Below are 19,509 nucleotides of genomic sequence, written 5' to 3' on the forward strand. Positions count from 1 at the left end.
AATAAAAAAAGCGAAAAAATTTCAGTGAAGAAAAAAAACTATTTGCCACGTCATATGTCACACTTTAGTGCCGTGAAAAATGGAAAAACTGGAAAAGAAATAGTGCCGTCTTGCTCGAATTCAACCCATCTCTTACTTATCTTCTCTATCCTTGCATGCCTAATAAAATTAAACTTTAGACTTCTGTCTCATCCATTTCTTCTTCGGTTTTTTTTCCTACTCCAGTTTTTTCTCCTTAGAAATCGGAAGAAAAATCTTTTTTTGTCGATTCGTCTCCCAACAACCTAGTCTAGAATGTTGCTATCTCTTTTTTATGTCTAGAGAAACACAAAAAAGAGACCATGAGCTAAATTAGTTTGAATAATTGAGTTATCGAATCTGTCACACCCGAGAATTTGCTCAGTGAATGAAACTAAATTGATCCACAAGCCAGCAATAAACGCCTCCACAACATAAAGGGGATCTCTTTTTTTGCGAGTGGTGGAACATTTACGATAAATCAATTATTAACGTTCTGCAAAAAGGATACCAGATCAGATGACGTAGCTCAAGCTACACTGATTTAATTCTAGTCAGAAGGACGTTAAGAAAAAATTTTGTGTTTTGCAGGTATACTAAAGAATGACGATTTCGGCTACAGCAGAAAGAGCCAGAAATACTTTTTCTTTGATCTACCCCCCAAAGCCGACCGACGATAAAATAAATCAAACGCCATACCAAGTAATGAAATTTGTTTTCGTAATGTTCACCGATATATTTCGGTTTTCTTAACAACTTCCAGTTTTTGGACTGCAACCCAGAATTCAGAAAAAAGGGATTTTGTCTAATACCCGAAACCCAGAAGGAACCAAAGGATATGTGGGATGAGCAATGAGAAAGATGAAACAAAAAACAGTGTATTCACTGGAATGAGATGGAAAAATGAAGAAGATCAGAAGGTTGAGATGGATGAGATTCGATCGGAACGATGCAAAAAAGAAAATTTGATCCGAATCGTCAAAAGGTCGAGAAGTATTAAGAAAAAAAATTGTTTTCGTTTATGAGCAACGGACACCAAAATAGAAATTTGATACTTTTATAAGGAAACATGTTGTTCTCTGAAAAACATGCAAAAAAAACAGGGAAATATCAGAAAAATATAAAATTATGTGAGAAAATATAAAAATGAAAATCTAAATTTTTGAGATGAGATCATGATCATTTCTGGAAGCAAATAGAAATCTTAATTTTTTGTTTCTAGGCTAAAATTCGTAATTATTTTTCGAAATAACAACTGTTGTGCAATATTTTTAAGTTATGACAAATCTAATTTGAGTTCCACTTGACAATAGTTCGAAAAATTTTTTTCGAGTTTTGATAGCTCAAATGTTGAAAATTTAGATATTCACTATATCGATGAACCGAAAAAATTAAAAGGCGATAAATCTAAAAAAAAAATCTACAACCTTAAAAAAATTTTTCGAAAAAAAAGTCTGGTTTTAGTTTCTGAAGATGCTTCAATTCAAACTTTTTAAAATTTTGAATAAAAAACATTAATTCTTTTAAAACTATTTTTTTCAGTTATCAGCTGAAAATGTTATTTTTATATTTAACGTTTCCCAACAAAATACCGTATTTCCTTTAATAGAAGCCCATCCTACTACAAACTTAAAAAACATAGAAACCCATCATCTAACAGACGTTCGTGCTGTTTGGTTTGTGCATTTTGTACAGTTCAGTTTGTCTACTCGGTTACTGCAGACATTTTCCTTAACTTCCAAAAAATTTCTAATAATTTCAGTTTTTGATAATTTCCTGAGAAGGACGTTAAAAAATAGAAGCCCATGAGCTTAAAATAGAGGAAATACGGTGTTTTTATTTTATTTTAAATATCAGCATAGAGTTCAATTTGACAATTTTTGGAAGTTTTCATTCAAGATTATAATCGAGTTTTGATAATTCTGATATTTACGAATTATTTATAGACTAACTAGATGAACCTAGATCAGGTGAATCTAAAAAATTAGAAGAGAAGTTTAAAAAACAAATGCCCAGGTTAGTTAACCAGTACTTTGAAATACCGTAAAACCTGTAACAGAACGGCCTGATTGTCAAAAGTGAGTTTTTTTATCTCATATGCAAGATATGAAAAGTTAAGGGTTGTGGATGCATTCTAATAGAATGACCCCTAACTTTAAACATTGAGCCAATCTATCTTGGTTCTTTTCTGAGATATTTAAAAACAATGACAAAGTAATTTTGAATCTGTAATAAACAGTTTATTAGTTGACAACTTTTTTATATCTTTGACAAGAAACGAGATACATTAGTTCAAAGTTAAAGGTTAACTTCCTACTACAGGTTTTTGAGCCGATTCGGGGCTCAAAATTCAACGAAAAAGTTCCTTCAAAAATATTTCACAGCTTTTCCAATATTTTGACTTTATAAATTTGATGTGTTTTTGCTAACCGTCCAAAGTAATTTCAAAAGCCATTTTTATTCATTCTGGAAGTAAGCAAATAACAAACACAACGTTTTTTCTTCAAAAAGGTTGCAACCGAAAGAGACAAAATTGGAAATATGACCGAAGCAAAACACAACAGGAAAAGGAGATTCATCTGGAAATGGGAGGAGGCGTAAGCGTGAGGAAAGTGACATTTGTAGCAAATGTATTTTAGAGGTCTATCCTACCGTAATTCCTTGTCAGAATAGGAGGGTCCAGACGGACTAAAAAACAAATGATTACATCACATTTTCCAGAAATTGAAACTACAAGAATCGGAGGATTTCCAACTACAAACTAGATGATGAGAGATGAGGGGAGGACTAAAAAGGGCATTTCGAGAAAACCGAATGCTTTCGGGAAATATAGGGCAACCATCTGCAAAAAATGAATGAGCTGTGGCGAAGAGCTCCCAATAAAATAGTGGGTCGTCGAGATGGGGTTGGAAAAATGGGTTGGAATGAGTGGGAAGATGGGGTGGGAAGATGAAAAAAAATAAAAGAGAGACATGGGAAAACAGAACACTTTTTTCCACAAAAAAGAACTCTTTGGGAAAATAGAGTGCATCCAGATTGTGGGAAAATGTTTTTTCTGAGATAAAAGTAGAGCCAGGTAAAAAGCGATCGAAAATGAAAAATATGGAAGTTTCAATATGAAATACAAAATATCAATTGTGTCTAATCAAATAATTACAATACGCAAGATTTATACAGTAGTTTCACGGAGTTCCCAAGAATTGTTCGAGGACACGCTGAATCGTTCAGTTTTGACAATATGGTCCATCTCTATTCTGGTATCTTTCTTAACCAGATTTTCAGTTTCGCCTTCAGTTTTCGACCCAGCCGCTGTCGTTTCAGCTAACTGTTTTGCTGAAAATTTTGATAGTTTCGTCTCCAGTTTTGGAATTTTGTTTTACCTTTCAGCCTCCGTTCTCTGGTAATTTTTCTATTCTCCCTTCTATGACGCCTATTTTGTCTAATTCCTCGTTTTGTGTTTTCCCACCAATCAATTAACTTGTTGAATAGTTTAACGGCGATGTGGCACCGGCACCATCTTAAAACCAAATAAATTTAATCACATATTTATTTTCAGAATACAATATTCATTAGAGCCAGGCTCACCTGTAATACAACCGTGCCGCAAACTTCATCTTGGATATTTTCGGAAGTTTTTCATACAGAACTTTGGTTCTAAAAGGAAAATACAGAAGTTCAACTTGATGATATGAACAGTACCTTTTCTCGCCACCGAGTGTGGTTTGCACCAAAACTTCAAAATGCGTGGTACCATTCAAATGACGTATCATTGTATGCTGGAAGTCCGGATTCAGAGTGCAGAGAGAAAGAAGTTGGAATGGAGCAAGCACATAGGATATCGTCCGCCTGTAAATTTGGTTAATTTGCCTCAAGCACCCGCAACATTAGATATTCAGGCTAATCAATCAACTTACATAACTGTTTTTGCATTTTTCAAAAAGAAGAAAATCTCTTGATCGGTTGGCTTTGTAGTGTAATGCAGTGAAATTTCGTAAACATCACAGAAGAGTTGGAAACCCTGTGGAAACTAATTTTCGAATTAGTTTTTCTTAAAGTGAAATTACCACATCAAAACACATGAAAACTATGGTAACACCAAAAGTTAGCGCACATCCTCCAAAGTGCAATTTCTGTTTTCTGAATTAAAAAATTTCATAAAGATTACTGAAACTCCACTCACAGTTGAAGGCCAACACCGTTCCTCTGATTCATGTGGTGTTGTAAAATTTTATACATTGCTAACACCATGTAAAGCTGAAAATATGGTTATTATATACATTTCATACAGTTTATCGTGTTAACATACAATTGTCAGAATGTATGGAATTGTATGGCTGAAGATTTGAGTTTCCCACTCTACTCCTTTCATCAGGTTGACAATCTTAAATTAAAAGTAATTTAATTCTTTGAGAGCAAAACTAACTCCAACTTTGTGAAAAATTGGGTTCAGCAACACAAAACATTTATGCTGATATTTCAGTTCGTCTCCCGACTTTGCCATGGCAATCCAGGAAATGCAGAAAATAAAGAGCACATCCAGAAGTGCTCCCTAGAATCAAACCGGATTATAAAAATAAAGGCAGGGCTACTTACGTTGACAATAACGACATAACATGTTCTCAAATTGAAATTATTCAATTTCATGCCCAGAAGAGTCGGATGAGTTTTTCGGAAGTACATTAGGAACATCATTGCAACAGTACAGTTCGAAAGATTAAACAGAAATCCTGGTATGTATTGGAAAGAGTACAAATAGAAGATGCAAACGACTTTGGAAGTTCCAACTTCTGAAAAATAATTTATTTTCCATTCATCAACGTCACCCTGTACATGCATTTTGAATCAATTACTTCAAAATCTGAAAGAGAAAAATGCCGGTGGCCGTGGCCGAAGGTCGCAAAAAAACAAATACCGCAATTGGAAAATATTTTATGTTCAGTCTTTCTTTTCTTGTTTTTACTGCTTTTTGCACAGTTTTTCTTTTAATTTACTCCAGAAAAGCCGCAAAATTAAATTGTTTGACAATTCAAAGTATTGTGAAGTTACGCTAGTTGTTGTGGGACTTTTTTCCCGGTCCACCGGCGGTTCCCATCAACAGTTCCAATTTTTGTACCAGCTCTTTGTACCAGAATTTTTTTTGTATTTAAAAATATTATATCATTTTAACAAGCTGTGATATCTTTGAAAAGAACCGATATGAACTAGGTCTAAATTCACGATGTCAGTTTTCGTACAGGCTTTACGGTTAAATCGAAAACGTCCCCAGAAATGTACAGAAACCAGTTGACTTCTAACTCACCATCCTCCTTTGTAAAATATCCAAACGTCCAGTAAAAAACCGCAAAGATTGCTGTAACGTACTGCATCCCAATCAACTCGCCCATCGCAAAACATGCAAAAGTTGTCTCGAGTTTTCGGACATGAAGCATATAAGCAACTTTGAATGAGTGATATCCAATATATGTTGATAGAATAGTTGTTAACGGGCAAATTATTCCTAGGCAAATGTAGTGAAGAACCTGTCAAAATAAAAGCATCTTGGAAACACAAAAAAATTGGATAGGTTACCAGGTTGACCTTGAAACTGATCATAACCGCTTGAAAGAGCACTTTGTTGATCTGAAAGTAGATCATCAAGCAAAAAATTGAAATAATCCCTAAAATTTGTTTCCCTAAAATTTGATTGTTGCATGTGCCATCCGTTAAGTCACTTTTCATATATTTTGTTTGTCTGACAGAAATAATTAAAATTTTTCAATAATCAGCGTCTAGCTGAAGTTCATTTTCTCGTGGGACGTATAGAAATGATGTGCGTAAAAGAAAAGTCTGCTTAAAATCCATTTCATTTTGGAGAGGTTTTCGATGATCTCAGAATGAATGAAATCATTTCAGTAGTGCTTCTTTCATCTATTGTGTGAATCAAAAATTATTTAAAATTTTAAATATTGTACTTTCTCTGACAGAACACCAAGCGTATATTTTCGTATATTCGCTTTCTATGAGGATTATTAAGAAAAGGCGAAGTCAAAAAATTTTGTCGTTTTTTGATAAATTTTTGGAGTTTCTCGAGAATTTTCTGCAGCACCTCTGCGTCCCAAATTTTCATATTTGTAAAAAGTTGTCAGACATGTCGCAGAAAGTTTGCAGAAGTGCTGCAGATAGGTGATATGGTCATTTTATGAAAAACACCTTCCTGCATCGCTTTTGCAACATATCTGCAGCCTGTTTTGTGAGCTTTCTGTGTCGTGTCTGGCAAATTACTATAAATGAAAAATTCTAAAACGCTGCAGAATGTTGTCGAGAAATCTTGAGCTTTTATCACTCGAGTTCTTACCAACCTCGCACATCTGCCTATGTGTCTGAGGGAATATAAAAAAAAGTTTGGTTATTGAGGAGGCGATGGGGCAACCATGGCAAAACTTTCCAGAAGATAAAGAGACGTGTTTATGAAAACAGTCATAAGAAAAACGAACTGACAGCAGCCCACCCAAACCATCAACGTCCAGCTCAATAATCTGAATTTCCGCAAAAGATACGAAAAATTTGTCAACTGATTAAATATTGTTTATATTATGGCAATGAATTTATCAGTTGACAATGTTTTGATATCTTCCACACGAATCGAGATAATTGAGCCCAAAGTTTGGATCACCTTCTATTCGAGAAAATACGATAGTCTTCTCATTTTTAATTTTCATAAAGGGATATGTCAGAGTTCACAACTCTAGTCAGAAAATTTGGCTTTTTCCGATGCAACGCTTTGAAGAGAAAATGTATATCTTACCATGTTAATGCTCATATCAAACTTGTAGTTTGGATACTCTATCGTCGGTCGCGGAAACGGATAATTGAACATTTTGCTCCGATTTTACACTCAGTCACAGTCCATCCTGAAAAGGAGCATAGAGTTCTCTAAAGTGCTAGAAAGCAAAGCAAGTGGTGTAGTTTTTTGGATGGGCTCCGCCTTTGAAGAGGAGTTGGGAAGAAGGCGGAGACTCGACGAAAAAATGGAAAGTGACGACAAAAAAGGATCAAATACCAAATAAAGGGAATTGAGATTTATTTTGTAAGATAGAGAAGAAAATGATGTGAAAGATGTAATATGAGTTTGTATCCATGCGGATCTTGGAAACGAGTTAATGATGATAGGTCTGAAAAACAAAGGACTTGAAGAGAAGTATACTTTCAAATCCCAACAAAAAATGACATCGGGTGAGCTTGCGCGTCGGAGTATTTGAATACGGTTGCTATGTCCAGAAGAAGAAAAAAACAACAACACGAAAAAAGAAATTTTCCGATAGCACGTAAAACATAAAACAGAGTAGTTAAGTGCGTTTTGCTTGGAAAGGAAATTTATGTGGCTTTCTGGTTTTTTGAATTATGTCTTCTTGGAGTCAATTCGAAAATGCACAAATTGCAAACGCCAATCTCGATCATCAAGACAGCCGCATGGAGACAGAAACGAAAAAGTCGAAATAAATTATGGAAAGTATCCGCCAATGCAAAATAGAATAGAGTGGGACCTTCGCGTCTCAAGAGAAAGAAGTCTTAATGTCCTCTGAAAAAGGATACCGAATGGCGGCGGTTTCTAATTCCAACTCAATTTAGGCAGCACATCAGAAGCAGCGAAAAAGAGAGTTTTTAGAGCCCCTGCGCCTGTGCGACGCCCATTTCGAATGCCTCCGACATTGCCGACGACGCCGACACCGCGCCACCGACGAAGAGTTTCAAATTGAATGAGAAGCAAAAAAAAAAAAAAGAACGGCTGCATCTAGTCATTCACTAATGGATAAAAAAAGAACGATGACGAAGTGAAAGAAAAGGAGAAGTAGAGTTCTAAAGAATACGAAAAAAGTGCACGGGGTGTTGATGAAATAAAAGCTGGGAGCCCAAAATCTTCTTGAGTAATGAATGACTTGTGCCTCGTTTTTATGAATCGTCCAATTTCATTTCCTTCTCCAGTAGCCTTCATCTGCACATCGACTCGCACAGTTGTGTTCTGAAGAAAGGGATCCTTTTTTGAACCTCATACTTGATCTTCCTACTTTTTTATATTCCGCCGGATAAACATGTCAGCTAGATTTCGAGAGGGGGTGTTTGATTTGATGCGCGCAAATCAATTAATCAAACATCCCACAGCCAAAGCACTTCAATTTTCATCAGCAGTTCCATTTGAACCCAGATAAAACATATATCATTGACTGTTTTATATTTTCTTCATTATGCCACTAGATAAGGAAGCAATTGAGTTTGGTGGGTTCCTTTCAAAATAAAGTTTATACTTTGAACTGTTTGATTACAGAAGTCGCACAATCGGCATTGCTGAGACGGAGGCTCGAGCAGGGTGAGCTGTTGAGCTCGAATCCTCTTGATAAAAAGTATCGGAGGTAGGGTCTTTTATTTTACCATTTATTTTTATTGGTCTTTTTAGTTTTTTTTCTGTTTTGTATATTCTAAGAAATGAATTTTCCACGCGTGTTTGAAGAGTAAATCAAGGATTTCAATGTTAGTGTTGTTCTGCTTAGAGTGATTGGAAAATTTCGGGTCTTCAAAGAAAGCTACAAAATGCTCGGTAGAGAAAAACGTTTTTTGGGATTCTCGATTTTTGTAAAAATCCAGACAAAAAATATCTGAATTATGCATATTGACCCCAAGCTCAAATTCCGGCGTATCATTTTCTGAGAAAAAAAATAAATGAGGGTATCCAGTTGAAATTATCTTAAAGACGCAAAAGCGTATTACGGTATCCTATGAGGATATTTAAAAAAGTATATCTCTGTTTTTTTTTTATTTTTCAACGGATTTTTTTTCAATTTTTCGACGATTTATTATTCCAATTTCTTAAGGAATTTCTTTCGATGTAATTAGGAAAAAAGGCATATAATTCGGAGGGTACAACAATTCGGGGGTACAAAGGGGCACAAAGCAATTTAGGAGTACAAAATCTTCAATTCGGGGGTACAAAATACCGGGAAAAGGGCTTAGTTTGTACCCCCGAATTGTTGGTTTTCTACCTCTAAATTACGTTGTACCCCTTTGCACCCCCGAATTATTGTACCCTTCGAATTATTTGCCGAAAAAAAATTTGAAACGATGAAAATTATTAAGAAAATGACGAAAATTGTCGAAAAACAAAGAAAATAGGAGAATGCTATTGAAAATCGGCTGAAAATCGGCAGTTCAATTCTGCGTTTTTATTAAACGAGTCGTTCACTCTCAACCGTTTTTTTTTCTCAGACAACGATAATATTTCACATTTTGAGCTACAAGTTCCAGTTGTACATTCATTATTTCAGTACATACACACTTCTGGGATCGTCGATGACATCACTCCAAAAGTCATATCTCGAAATACCTGACGGACGCGTTTTTCTCCGCCGGAAAACATCGAGCAGTGGCCGGCACCATCATTCAGCAATATACTTTTACGAGGTATTCCAAATTTTTTTTGCTTTTCTTCTTGCTTTGTTCTGTTCCACTTGGCTACTCGCTTCCAAACTTTACTACCTTCTGGTCTGACTGACGAACCATGAAGGCACGAAATAATGAAAAAAATAGGGAGATTGAAGATAGAAGAGGGCTCTCTCGTCGAACTTGTCCCTGTGGAAGTCAATGAGACAAAAAGAAGTGCTGAGTGTTTCTGTTCGCCGCGACTTGTCACTTCGCGGTAACACCGACATCCGAGCAGTGTTGGAGAGTGACCAACTGGCCTCGAATTGTGCAATAGAGATAGGGGGGAGAACCTCCTCGACAGGATATCACAATTGCACAAACGATGTATGTATGTACTTTAAAATTTTTCCTGCGTCAGGAGAAAAAAAACCACGTTAGTTTTTTTTCACGACGTAGTACCCTATTTCATTTCGTTTCAATTTTTCTAATTTTTGTTTGAAAAGAAGGTTCACGTGTAATAATGACCACACACACGCACACGCTTCCATCATTTATCGCCGCAATCATTACACCTACTCGGGTCTTCAATTTCTTCAATTTCCTGCTTCTTGATATCAATTTCTCAACCGAAAAGATTCGCGCCGGCAATGACAAATCGTGATACCAGAGACTGGAGCAAATCACCGGTACAATTAAAACTCTCATATCCAAACAATTGCACCAATTTTCCCAGGCCATCCTTTTTTTCTCTCAATTCAACCTACCTGACGCACCAGCATTTTTTGTAAATTTCCCGCGCCAATTTTCCCTCTCTTTTTTTCTATTCCTCTATAATACACTTGAGATTTCCACCTTTTCTATTTGATCATCCTCAATTTTTTACGTTATCGTTCGACTAACATTTTGACCTCTTTCAGTTGTGTAGTTCTAACGGGTCAATAACTTATCGATGTTGGATCTTTTTCGATCAAAAGGAGACACTAAAGACGTAAGATTTCCTTTTTCTATAGTTTTGCTGACTCTATTTTTGGCCGATATTCTTTTTCTTCTCATTATGCGCGGTTTTTTTTCAAGTCGGACTTATGCTAATTTTTGCGTGGAAAAAAGAAAATGAGAAAGGGCGCCGAGCCAGCGGCAAAAAATCCTATTAAGGAAAATTTTTGGGCGCTGACTAGCTTGATTTTGTCGGAAAAATCCTACTCAAAAAAGAGTCTATATTCATCAGGGGAGCATCTAAAGTGGCATGAACAGGAAAGTTCGTTTATTGACTGCAAATGTTTATTATGGAAACTTGGAGAATAAGAACGTGAGCGAAAGGGAAGAAAATGAATCATGATTTTTTAAAAATAAATATTATGCATACTTGTAATCCGGGCCTTTTCCGGGCCTTCGCGGGCCCTGCCATAATTTCTTTCAGAATTGATATTTTTAAACCAACTGAATTGGATATGATAGAGCTTCACGAGTACTACAAAACGGTATTATTTGGAATACTATATCTTATCTATGAACAAAGTTTCAAATCATAAAACGGCTTTTCTCGCAGGGCCCGGCAGGCCCGAGCGGGGCCAGCTTTTTTTGTTCCTTTTGCTCGGCAAAGGCCCGGATTACAAGTATGATATTATGGAAATAAAAACTGACACGTTTTTTTTCGAAAAAAAAAACCACTATTTCAATTTGATAGTAAATTACCGTTTTTTATTTTTATATTGAGTTAAATCGATCCAAAAAATTTTTCTGGGATATCGAAGATTTTTAGTAAAGTGTTATTCCCACAAAAAACTGAATGATATGATAAAGTCTGTAATTTCAGAATGACGGCCACGCATCCACATCATCCAACACATGGCTTGCCAAAAAGAAACATTTCCGAGACACAGAAGAATGGAGAGTGAAGAAAACACGGATCCTAAACAAGCTTCGAGCCCTCTCCAAAATCAATCTGGCACTTGTCCTGTCGCGAATGCCGGTGTGTTTGTTTTTCATATCTTTTTGTCTCCCAAGATAATTACGTACATTAGTTTCTATTAGTTTACAACTAAAAACGTTTTCGTGGCTCCGAGAAACTTCGAAAATGAAATCTAATGAAAAATCTCAACTCGTTCCGTACCCGTCGTCAAATTCTTTTCCCGAACCAAAAAACCACATTCATTTAGCTTTTAAAACATCTGCTCACTAAGAACGCAAAAAAAGAAGTCCTTCGCAATTTCTCATCTATCCAACCATTTTTTTTTGCTGTCTTGCGTTTCTTTTCGTCTTTCACGACTGCTATTCGCTGTAAAATCGCCTTCTGGCTTTCCGGAAGGTTTAATTGAGCAGTTTTCTTTCTGGCCTTCACAACTATTCCTAACTAACTAATGAGAGACTCTCAACTTTTTTGCGCTAACCACGCATTTCATGTAGAACGTGGTGAGAGTAGTAGCAGCAATCGGACTCGAAGGAATAGAGTGAGTTTTTAAAGGATTGAGATCAGGTTGAAAAATAATTCTGACGTCTGCCTTGGTTATGGTTTCAGTTTAAAATTCTATGAAGTTAGTCACATTCAACTTGTAAATGCAAAAAATTGGAAGAAACTGGAATTTATGTGGAAAATTTTCTAACAATGGTTGTCGTGAGTTTTCAGTAACATATTGTTTTTAATATTTTAGTCAGTGTTTCGTTAGTTGACCCCTCTGTGATGGCTTAAACAAAAACCTGAATAAAGTTGTGCAAAACGGAAGCAACTGGAGCTATCAGGGCCCTTCTATTAGATGTTTTACGAAAGCATCTTTTAGATATTATGAAGCTCAATAGGAGTGGGTTAAATATGCCTTAAAATTTGACAAGATCTATTTTCATACTTTCTAATAATAGTAAAATTTGGAATTTCAATTAAACTCCTCTTCCTGATTTTCATTCTTTTTTTGGAATATGGTCGGAGAACTTCTGAACAGAAGCCAGTCCCTGTTCACAAAATTCATGATATTTTCAAACACATCATCGTCTTGTTTTACTCATGAGCTCAGAAACACACACAAATATAACAGCGGAATTCTCGGGTTGGGGCCCCAATATCTCAGTAGGCGGCAGCTGACGTTGATCGCATTTTTCGCAAAATGACAGCATATTTGCCGCATGTGATCTGCGGCGATGCCGTAGGGCCACAGGCAAAAAGTATCTCTTCCGTGGCACCTTCCACACACAGATATACACACACACGTACACACAGAAACGAAACAGAGCAAGAGAGTGAGAAAGAAGAAAAGAAGAAGCACACAATTATATACCGAGACTTCGTTTTTCTTTCTTTTGCTTTCATCTCCGTTTTTCTTTTTGCTATCACTTCTGATAATTTGGGTCTTTGAACGTGGTTATGTTTGTCAAGCCAGCCATTATAAAGCCCAATCAATTTGTTTTTTTACCTGAGAATTAATTTCATTCTCACGAATTTCTTTCATTCTCACAATCTAAAATCATATCGTAAAAACTTCAGAGTATATCCAAAAATGACGGCAATATACGATATGACCCGTCGGGTCACAATGCACGACGTCAATAATGACGCGGCTTATGATGATATGGATGCAGACGTCCAGGATTTTTTCACTGACAGTAATCAGCAGTATTATCATGAGAGAAACCAATATGTATGGGTTGCTAGAATCTAGAGATCAAGAGATTTTTTGGAACTGAATTTTTAAAAATTACTATCAATTTTTCAGACCATCGAAAAACTCCCAGACAAAGTGCTACGAGACATCTTCCAGTATTTGTCACCAAAACAGGTATTACTAATTTTTCAAAAAAATTTCGATTATTATACTGTATTTCCACTCATAGAAGTACATCCAAACCGTCAACTTTGACCTCAGTTATCTCGATTTCTGTGGAGAATATCGAAAATTTGTCAACCGATAAAATATTGGCGATACTATGTTATATAATTTATCAGTTTAAATTTGACTGTCTAGTTGGGCCTCTATTAAAAGAGACACGGCAATTTCACAACACCATTTATCTTATAAACTTTTGATTTAGATCAATCAAGTCGGCCTTGTATGCAAAAGATGGAGAGTGATTTCTCAAAATCCGGGACTTTGGAAGTTTGTGTCATTTAGACCGAATTATGGAGGAATACAGGTATATCGTCTCTGTGAAACTTTTCCAATTCTGAGCGATTTTCAGGTCAATCCACAGTGCATTGATTTCTTCATTCAACTAATTGGAACTCGATTTTCTGAGCTCAGAATCGTTGAGCTCGCCACAGATCTTATCACTCCCAATGTGCTCTATGAGTTGGCCAACAAGGCTCCGAAACTTCAATATCTGACTTTGGGTGACTAGTTTTAGATCTCTTTTTTGTATCTTTCGGTCCTTTCAGATTTCTCCACTGCCATGCAGCTCCACGATTTCACCGATCTTCAAAGTTTTCCATCTCGCCTGAAATCTCTGACTCTCTGCCTCTCGGAGAACATTTTTCTGGAGGGATTCCTCAGAAAAGTGTACACTTTTATTTCATCCGTCGAAACGCTCCATATCATTGGTGAGCGTCTTTTTTTCTGCGTTTCTTTTTTCTTTCTCTTCTTCACGCATCGCTTTGAAAACAAGCAGGAAAAAATGTGGGGATGGAAGAAGGAAAGAAAAAGAGGAAATGTGTGGAGGGAGAGATAGAGAGAAAAAATGTTGTTGTCGGCAGTATGTATACTAGTGAAAGACGTATAGGAGTATCTGCCTTGATAGCTCAGTTGGGAGAGCGTTAGACTGAAGATCTAAAGGTCACCAGTTCGATCCTGGTTCAGGGCAATTCTTTTTTTTTTGGGTTTCTTCTATATATTAAACATATAGTACCGATCAAAAATATAAAAAAACAAAATTTCGGTTTAATTCCGGCCATTTTGACCATTTTCGAGAGGTTAGCTTGGCTGTCAAGTTTCAAATCATTTTGAAAAACTTGGAAAGTGAAAAACATATACAATTTCATGAAAGTTTTCAGTTTTTCAGCTAATTTCCGATTTCTGAGAAATACCTTTTTTTACACGGATTTGTACTGAAATTGTGAAAAAAAGTTGTCCAAAACAAAGAATTTTCGGAAAATTATGTAAACGCAAAGGTCTGTTTTACACCTTTCAAACTTTTCAAAGTGATCGAAATGTAACAACCGACCTCCAGACATTTGAAAATGGCCAAAATAGCCGAAAAATGAACAAAAAAATGCGCTTTTGTATGGACAGGTGCTGTAATTCAGCAATCACAAAGTCGCAAACACAAACAACTTTCTAGGAACCTACGAAAAAGTTGAGGACGAAGAAGAAGAAGTCTACGAGACTGTGAACGTCTTCAAACTCAAACAGTTTCTTCCAAACTTGAGAGTTGTGAACTTGTGGGGTGTTCCATTCATCACTGATGAACATGTGGACGCGATCTCTTCCAATTGTGCTCATCTGGAATGTCTTTGCGTCAATTATTGCCCAAAAGTGACTGGATCCTGCCTGAAATTAGTACTCCAGAGATGCAGAAAACTCAAGACTCTCTTCCTGGCTCACACCAGTATGTTTCACAATATAAGAAATCGTAAAACCCCACATTTTTTCTAGAACTCGACAACAACATTGTGAAAATGGTCGACTGGGAGAAGACTCGCATCGAGGAGTTGGACATCAAGGGAACTGAGCTTAACTCTGAAGCTCTCATCTCAATCCTCACACGTCTCCCTCATCTCCGTTGGTTGGATGCCAGCTGGTTGGAAAATATGACCGACCAGGTTCTCGAGGCATGGCAGAACTCTAATGCGATGGGAAGCCTTCAATTCTTGAACATGGACACATGTGACTCGTTGAACGAGCAAGCGCTGGTTGACATGATCAAAAGACATGGCCATCAATTTCATGGACTGTGTCTCGGAGGACAACACAAGTTGCTCGAATATTTCTGGATGAACATGATCCCTCAATTGAGAAATATTAGGTACAAAACGTAAATCATGGAGAACGGAACTGAATGGAATTTTTCAGAGTTATGGTGATGGGAATTGCCGAAGACTGCTGCCCAAAAGTGGTTGCAAAAATCCACGTAGATCAATTCATCGATTGCATTGCTCAGAATTGTCCAAGATTGACTCGCCTGGAGGTCAGATGGGATGATGAGACTCTTAGATTCTCTGACAAGTCGAGGTACAATTAACAATTATTTGTTTTCACACAGGATCCCAATTTCAGCAAGTTCATTGATGTGCTCCGTATGAAATGTCTTATGCTTCACTCCATTGTGCTTTCTGACGGACAATATTATGAATTGGTCCGTTCAAATTTCGAAAGAGCTGATCGAATGTCGGTTGTTAGAACTACTGAAATGTGCCGGACTGGATTACTTCACTGCTCCAGATACTTTAATCAATTACTCTTCAACTAAACTTTGTCATTTCCACACATTCTCTGAAAAAAAAAAACTATTTGGAATCTATTTTCTTATACACATATAGATAATTTTTGTAAATTTGTAACTGTGATTTCTCAATTAGAATGTTACAATGAAGCTCTCTCCTTTTGAAATTTTGTCTTTAGATCAGCTATAACGTGACTGGTTGCAAAGACATTTCGCGTGTCTGTACGCTTTTAAAGTATATTCTAGGAAAAATTTAAATTTTTGAAAACTTCAAAATATAATAAAGCGGATGTCTTGTTGAAAAAGCTTTCAAGAAATGAAACAATTGTTAAAGGGTAGTAGACGATCAAGTTCAAAGACTTGAAGGGACAAACGGCCTTGACCGCCTACTTTTTCATAGACCTTTTCTCATCTGACTGTTACCGCCTATAGCTCACCACCAATAGCTTTTTGGTACTTTTGTAAGCTCTATGCGTCTTCTATTAACAATCTGACACCAAACTCGGAATAAAAATACTTCATTCAAAAAAAAAATCGAAAACAATTACAAAAACTTCTTTACTTTGTACTGGTGGGTGGCCGGATTTCTGTAATAGCGTAAGGGTTATTTTGTTTTGAATAATTTTTATGAAAGAAAGTGAACAGTATTCAAGAAAATTTTTAAATGAAGGGAGGTTACGATGTATTACAGTTCATTAAACAAGTCCATTTAGTGAATGCAGTCACGGCTCTCTCCTGGATAGGAACCGGCAAGTTGAATGACTCCAGCGTCGTAAACCTTTCTTGGAACCTTTCCGGACGAAGTGTAAGAGTCTGGAATCTTGATTCCGAACTTTCTCTGGCATGGCTTGATTCCGTCGTTGCAGTCGTGGTAGATGTTAAGCTTAACATCAATTGGGGTGTATTCTTTAGTCCATCCTCCGAGTTGGAAGTCTCCGTTGGCGTCAGTAGTTCCGGAGTCCAAGAGATCATCAGAGTCCACTGCAAGTTAGTTTTCATAGTTTCATTATTTTAAAAGCTTAACATACAGGTATCTTTGTCCCAGAGCTTCACCAAGACTCCAGCAGCCGGTCGTTGATCGCAAATCAATTTTCCACGTACCTGAACAAATTTAATTATTTTGGAGTAAGTGATATCTTCAAAACTTACAGCAGAAGACTGATCGCGACCGAACATCTCAATGGAGGCGGCCACTCCAAAAAGAGCAACAATGATCACGAGAGAACGCATATCTAAAAATTAAGATAGATATTCAATGAGAAAAAAAAACAAAAAGTCACAAAACAGAGCTTCATCAGTGTGAGATAACTGGCGGTCTCTGACAATTACATTGAATGAGGAAGAATGTTGGAAGAGAAGAAGGTTGGCCCAGAAGACGAATCGCGTCTCTGAGAGGATCTGCCCGCCAGTGTTTTCAATGTTCTTTTTATGAGGGTCCACAGTGTAACATGGTGAGATCTTCTCCGAGGGCAGCTGCTCATCACTGGCAAAATACGAAGAAAACAAAAGAAGTTGATGAGTCAGAGGGCAAGAAATCAATGGATAAAGCATCAACAGTCGTATGAAAAACTTGTGAAATCGTGCTTTTTTGAATTTGTTGAGAGATTTATGAAGTATTGATGTGAGAATTCGTCACCCAAAAAAAAACACCGGCTGTCTGTTCGAGTGAAAACGTGTTTCACGAAAATGAGTCATCAACAAGAAAATGTAGTTTGGACCCATCGAAATCCGCAGATTGTGACCGAAGAATAATTAATTGCGACCATTTTTTTGTATTACAACCGGTTTGGGAATGTCAAGTTATGAAAAGACCCATACCTGTAAAATGAAGGCTCAGCCTGCCATGACTCGGTCCTGTTAGCATAATTTTTTCCTAGTTTAAGTGTTTTTTTTCTGTCCTAATTTTTATTGCTTCAGAAAGTTTTGATGATATCAAGAAAATAATTTACTTGCTATGAAAATCATATTTTTTTAAGTTCTATCAACCGTCGAGACCGCCGGGTCGAGCTCTAAAAAGTTGAGAAAGGCCCGTTACAAGTAGGAACAAAACTGAAAATAGAGATATAATCTAAAAACTGAATATAGGATTATAAATATATCTAGAGATGTTCTTCAAAACAAAAGATTCGCCTTAACCTTTTCGGGTTATTATTTATATCAGATGTGAAAAAATCCAAGAGTTTGTCATTTTTATTCCAATTTTGTCATTTTCCAAATATAATTTTAACACAAAAAAACGATTAATTTATCGATAATAGACTCCATATCCTGTTGAACTTGCAGACACCAAGAACATCACTAGTGCTAGGATCGTAGCAGCGAGTGAAATACCCCAGGACCATCCGACCTGTAAGTGGCCTGTTCGATTTTGAAGTTGATTCTTACATTCTAACCTTCAATGGAATAATTCCGTTCAACGTATAGCCGTTGATGCCGGCTCCAAAAACAATGATGGATATCAGAAGGAGAAGGAAAATAATCAGGGAGAGTAGAGTACATGCCGCATGTACAGGCATCATTCGTCGGAATAGGCTGAAAATTTAGGATTAAAAACGTAAAGTTAAACACCTATAACTTACATTGCCGGAATGACCAATAGACAGAAGAGGAGTTCGAAAGAGAATGCCATCAATTGACATACAACAACACATTGCAACCATCCTGGGCTTCTTTGAAAAAGTCTGTTGGCATTTGCTGCTCCCCAATGGTAAATTCCCATGTTTCCTGATAGATTTCCGGTTTTTGCAACTCCCCAATCTGAAATTTTCAAAATTATAAGTGAACTGTGAATGTAGTGCTAACAATTTGTGAATGTTGCCACTCCAGTCAGAACAGTTACAATTATTAGTAAGCCAGCAATGGCGAATGGTGCGTGATGATGATGGTGATGCATATTTTGTCTGAAAAATTAAATCTCTCTGTGAAATCTTTCTGAGGCTATACAAAGAGTAAGAAAATACGGTAAGAAGATATTATAAAATACTTACTTCATTTTTACTTAGTAAATTTCAGATGGGTAGTTTTTTGTGATCAGGGAAGTTTGTGGTTTGAAACTTTTTTGTTTCACGTCAAACTAAAAAACTAAAAGAACTGGTTAACCTAATTTGTTCATCTAAGGGGAAGGACCAACCCACATGATGAGAACCTTTCACTTTGTTCGATAAAAGTTTTTACTGAGTTGCACGGATATTGCAAACAGAAACCAAACTTAAGAAAAAATAAAACAAAAAAACGACCATTTCCAGAGAAAGCAACTGTTCCGACTTTTCCAGAAAGACTAAACTGCTCATAGTTTCTTTTCGATCCTTATATTTGAATACAGTTCTTCTTTTCCAAGATGTCCGCCTCCTTGTTTACTTTCTGTGAAATCATGAGACGGTGATGGACTGCTCTTCGCGGCGAAGAAAAAATCCCTCACAGTACAGTTTTCCGATAGTTTGCTCTCCCATGACTTTGTATACAAAAATATATATGTATTATAGTTCACTGAATCAATGTTGATTTATTCACTTTCAAGAAAATGCTGAATCATCTCATTCGCCTTTTTTGCCGCTTCAAAGAAATAAGAACTCCACAAACACAATGAAAAACGTTGACTCCATCAAGTCGTTACTAAGAGAAGATCGTGATGCATAGAAAGATTGATACAAATAGAGGAAAATGGAAATAGGGAAATGAAGGAAAAAAATCTGATAGAATGACACAAGAAATGTCTGTCACGAAGGAAAAAAATTAGGA

The 19,509-nt window shown here is 36.5% G+C and overlaps 4 protein-coding genes and 1 non-coding gene across 5 annotated transcripts; 2 read left to right on the forward strand and 3 right to left on the reverse strand.

Annotated features, from left to right (window-relative positions):
• Positions 1-3,187: 3,187 nt before the first annotated feature.
• Positions 3,188-6,874, reverse strand: CBG10843 (the record flags this gene model as incomplete). The annotated part of the gene is made up of 12 exons (XM_045239857.1): positions 3,188-3,351; positions 3,399-3,535; positions 3,604-3,672; positions 3,718-3,864; positions 3,933-4,036; positions 4,083-4,155; positions 4,199-4,272; positions 4,325-4,399; positions 4,448-4,567; positions 4,612-4,805; positions 5,318-5,537; positions 6,803-6,874. 12 exons carry the CDS (start codon positions 6,872-6,874, stop codon positions 3,188-3,190), a joined length of 1,449 nt encoding a protein of 482 aa, XP_045094378.1.
• A 1,366-nt stretch (positions 6,875-8,240) lies between these two features.
• On the forward strand, positions 8,241-15,798 carry CBG10845 (the record flags this gene model as incomplete). Its single annotated transcript, XM_045239858.1, has 12 exons — positions 8,241-8,271; positions 8,321-8,405; positions 9,315-9,450; positions 11,225-11,380; positions 13,113-13,175; positions 13,429-13,530; positions 13,576-13,726; positions 13,772-13,933; positions 14,671-14,937; positions 14,985-15,354; positions 15,402-15,560; positions 15,606-15,798. The coding sequence occupies 12 exons, from the start codon at positions 8,241-8,243 to the stop codon at positions 15,796-15,798; spliced, it is 1,875 nt and encodes a 624-aa protein (XP_045094379.1).
• CBG28497 lies at positions 14,121-14,193 on the forward strand. Its single transcript has one exon. It is a non-coding gene (tRNA).
• Positions 15,799-16,480: 682 nt separating the features above from the next.
• Positions 16,481-17,001, reverse strand: Cbr-ttr-6 (the record flags this gene model as incomplete). The annotated part of the gene is made up of 3 exons (XM_002644861.1): positions 16,481-16,752; positions 16,800-16,872; positions 16,921-17,001. 3 exons carry the CDS (start codon positions 16,999-17,001, stop codon positions 16,481-16,483), a joined length of 426 nt encoding a protein of 141 aa, XP_002644907.1.
• Positions 17,002-18,016: 1,015 nt separating this feature from the next.
• Positions 18,017-18,664, reverse strand: CBG10847 (the record flags this gene model as incomplete). Its single annotated transcript, XM_002644862.1, has 4 exons — positions 18,017-18,118; positions 18,165-18,303; positions 18,351-18,528; positions 18,574-18,664. The coding sequence occupies 4 exons, from the start codon at positions 18,662-18,664 to the stop codon at positions 18,017-18,019; spliced, it is 510 nt and encodes a 169-aa protein (XP_002644908.1).
• Between the last annotated feature and the right edge of the window lie 845 nt (positions 18,665-19,509).

The sequence above is a fragment of the Caenorhabditis briggsae genome (genome assembly GCF_000004555.2).
Source record: "Caenorhabditis briggsae complete genome, chrX, whole genome shotgun sequence".
In the NCBI taxonomy this organism is placed as follows: domain Eukaryota; kingdom Metazoa; phylum Nematoda; class Chromadorea; order Rhabditida; family Rhabditidae; genus Caenorhabditis; species Caenorhabditis briggsae.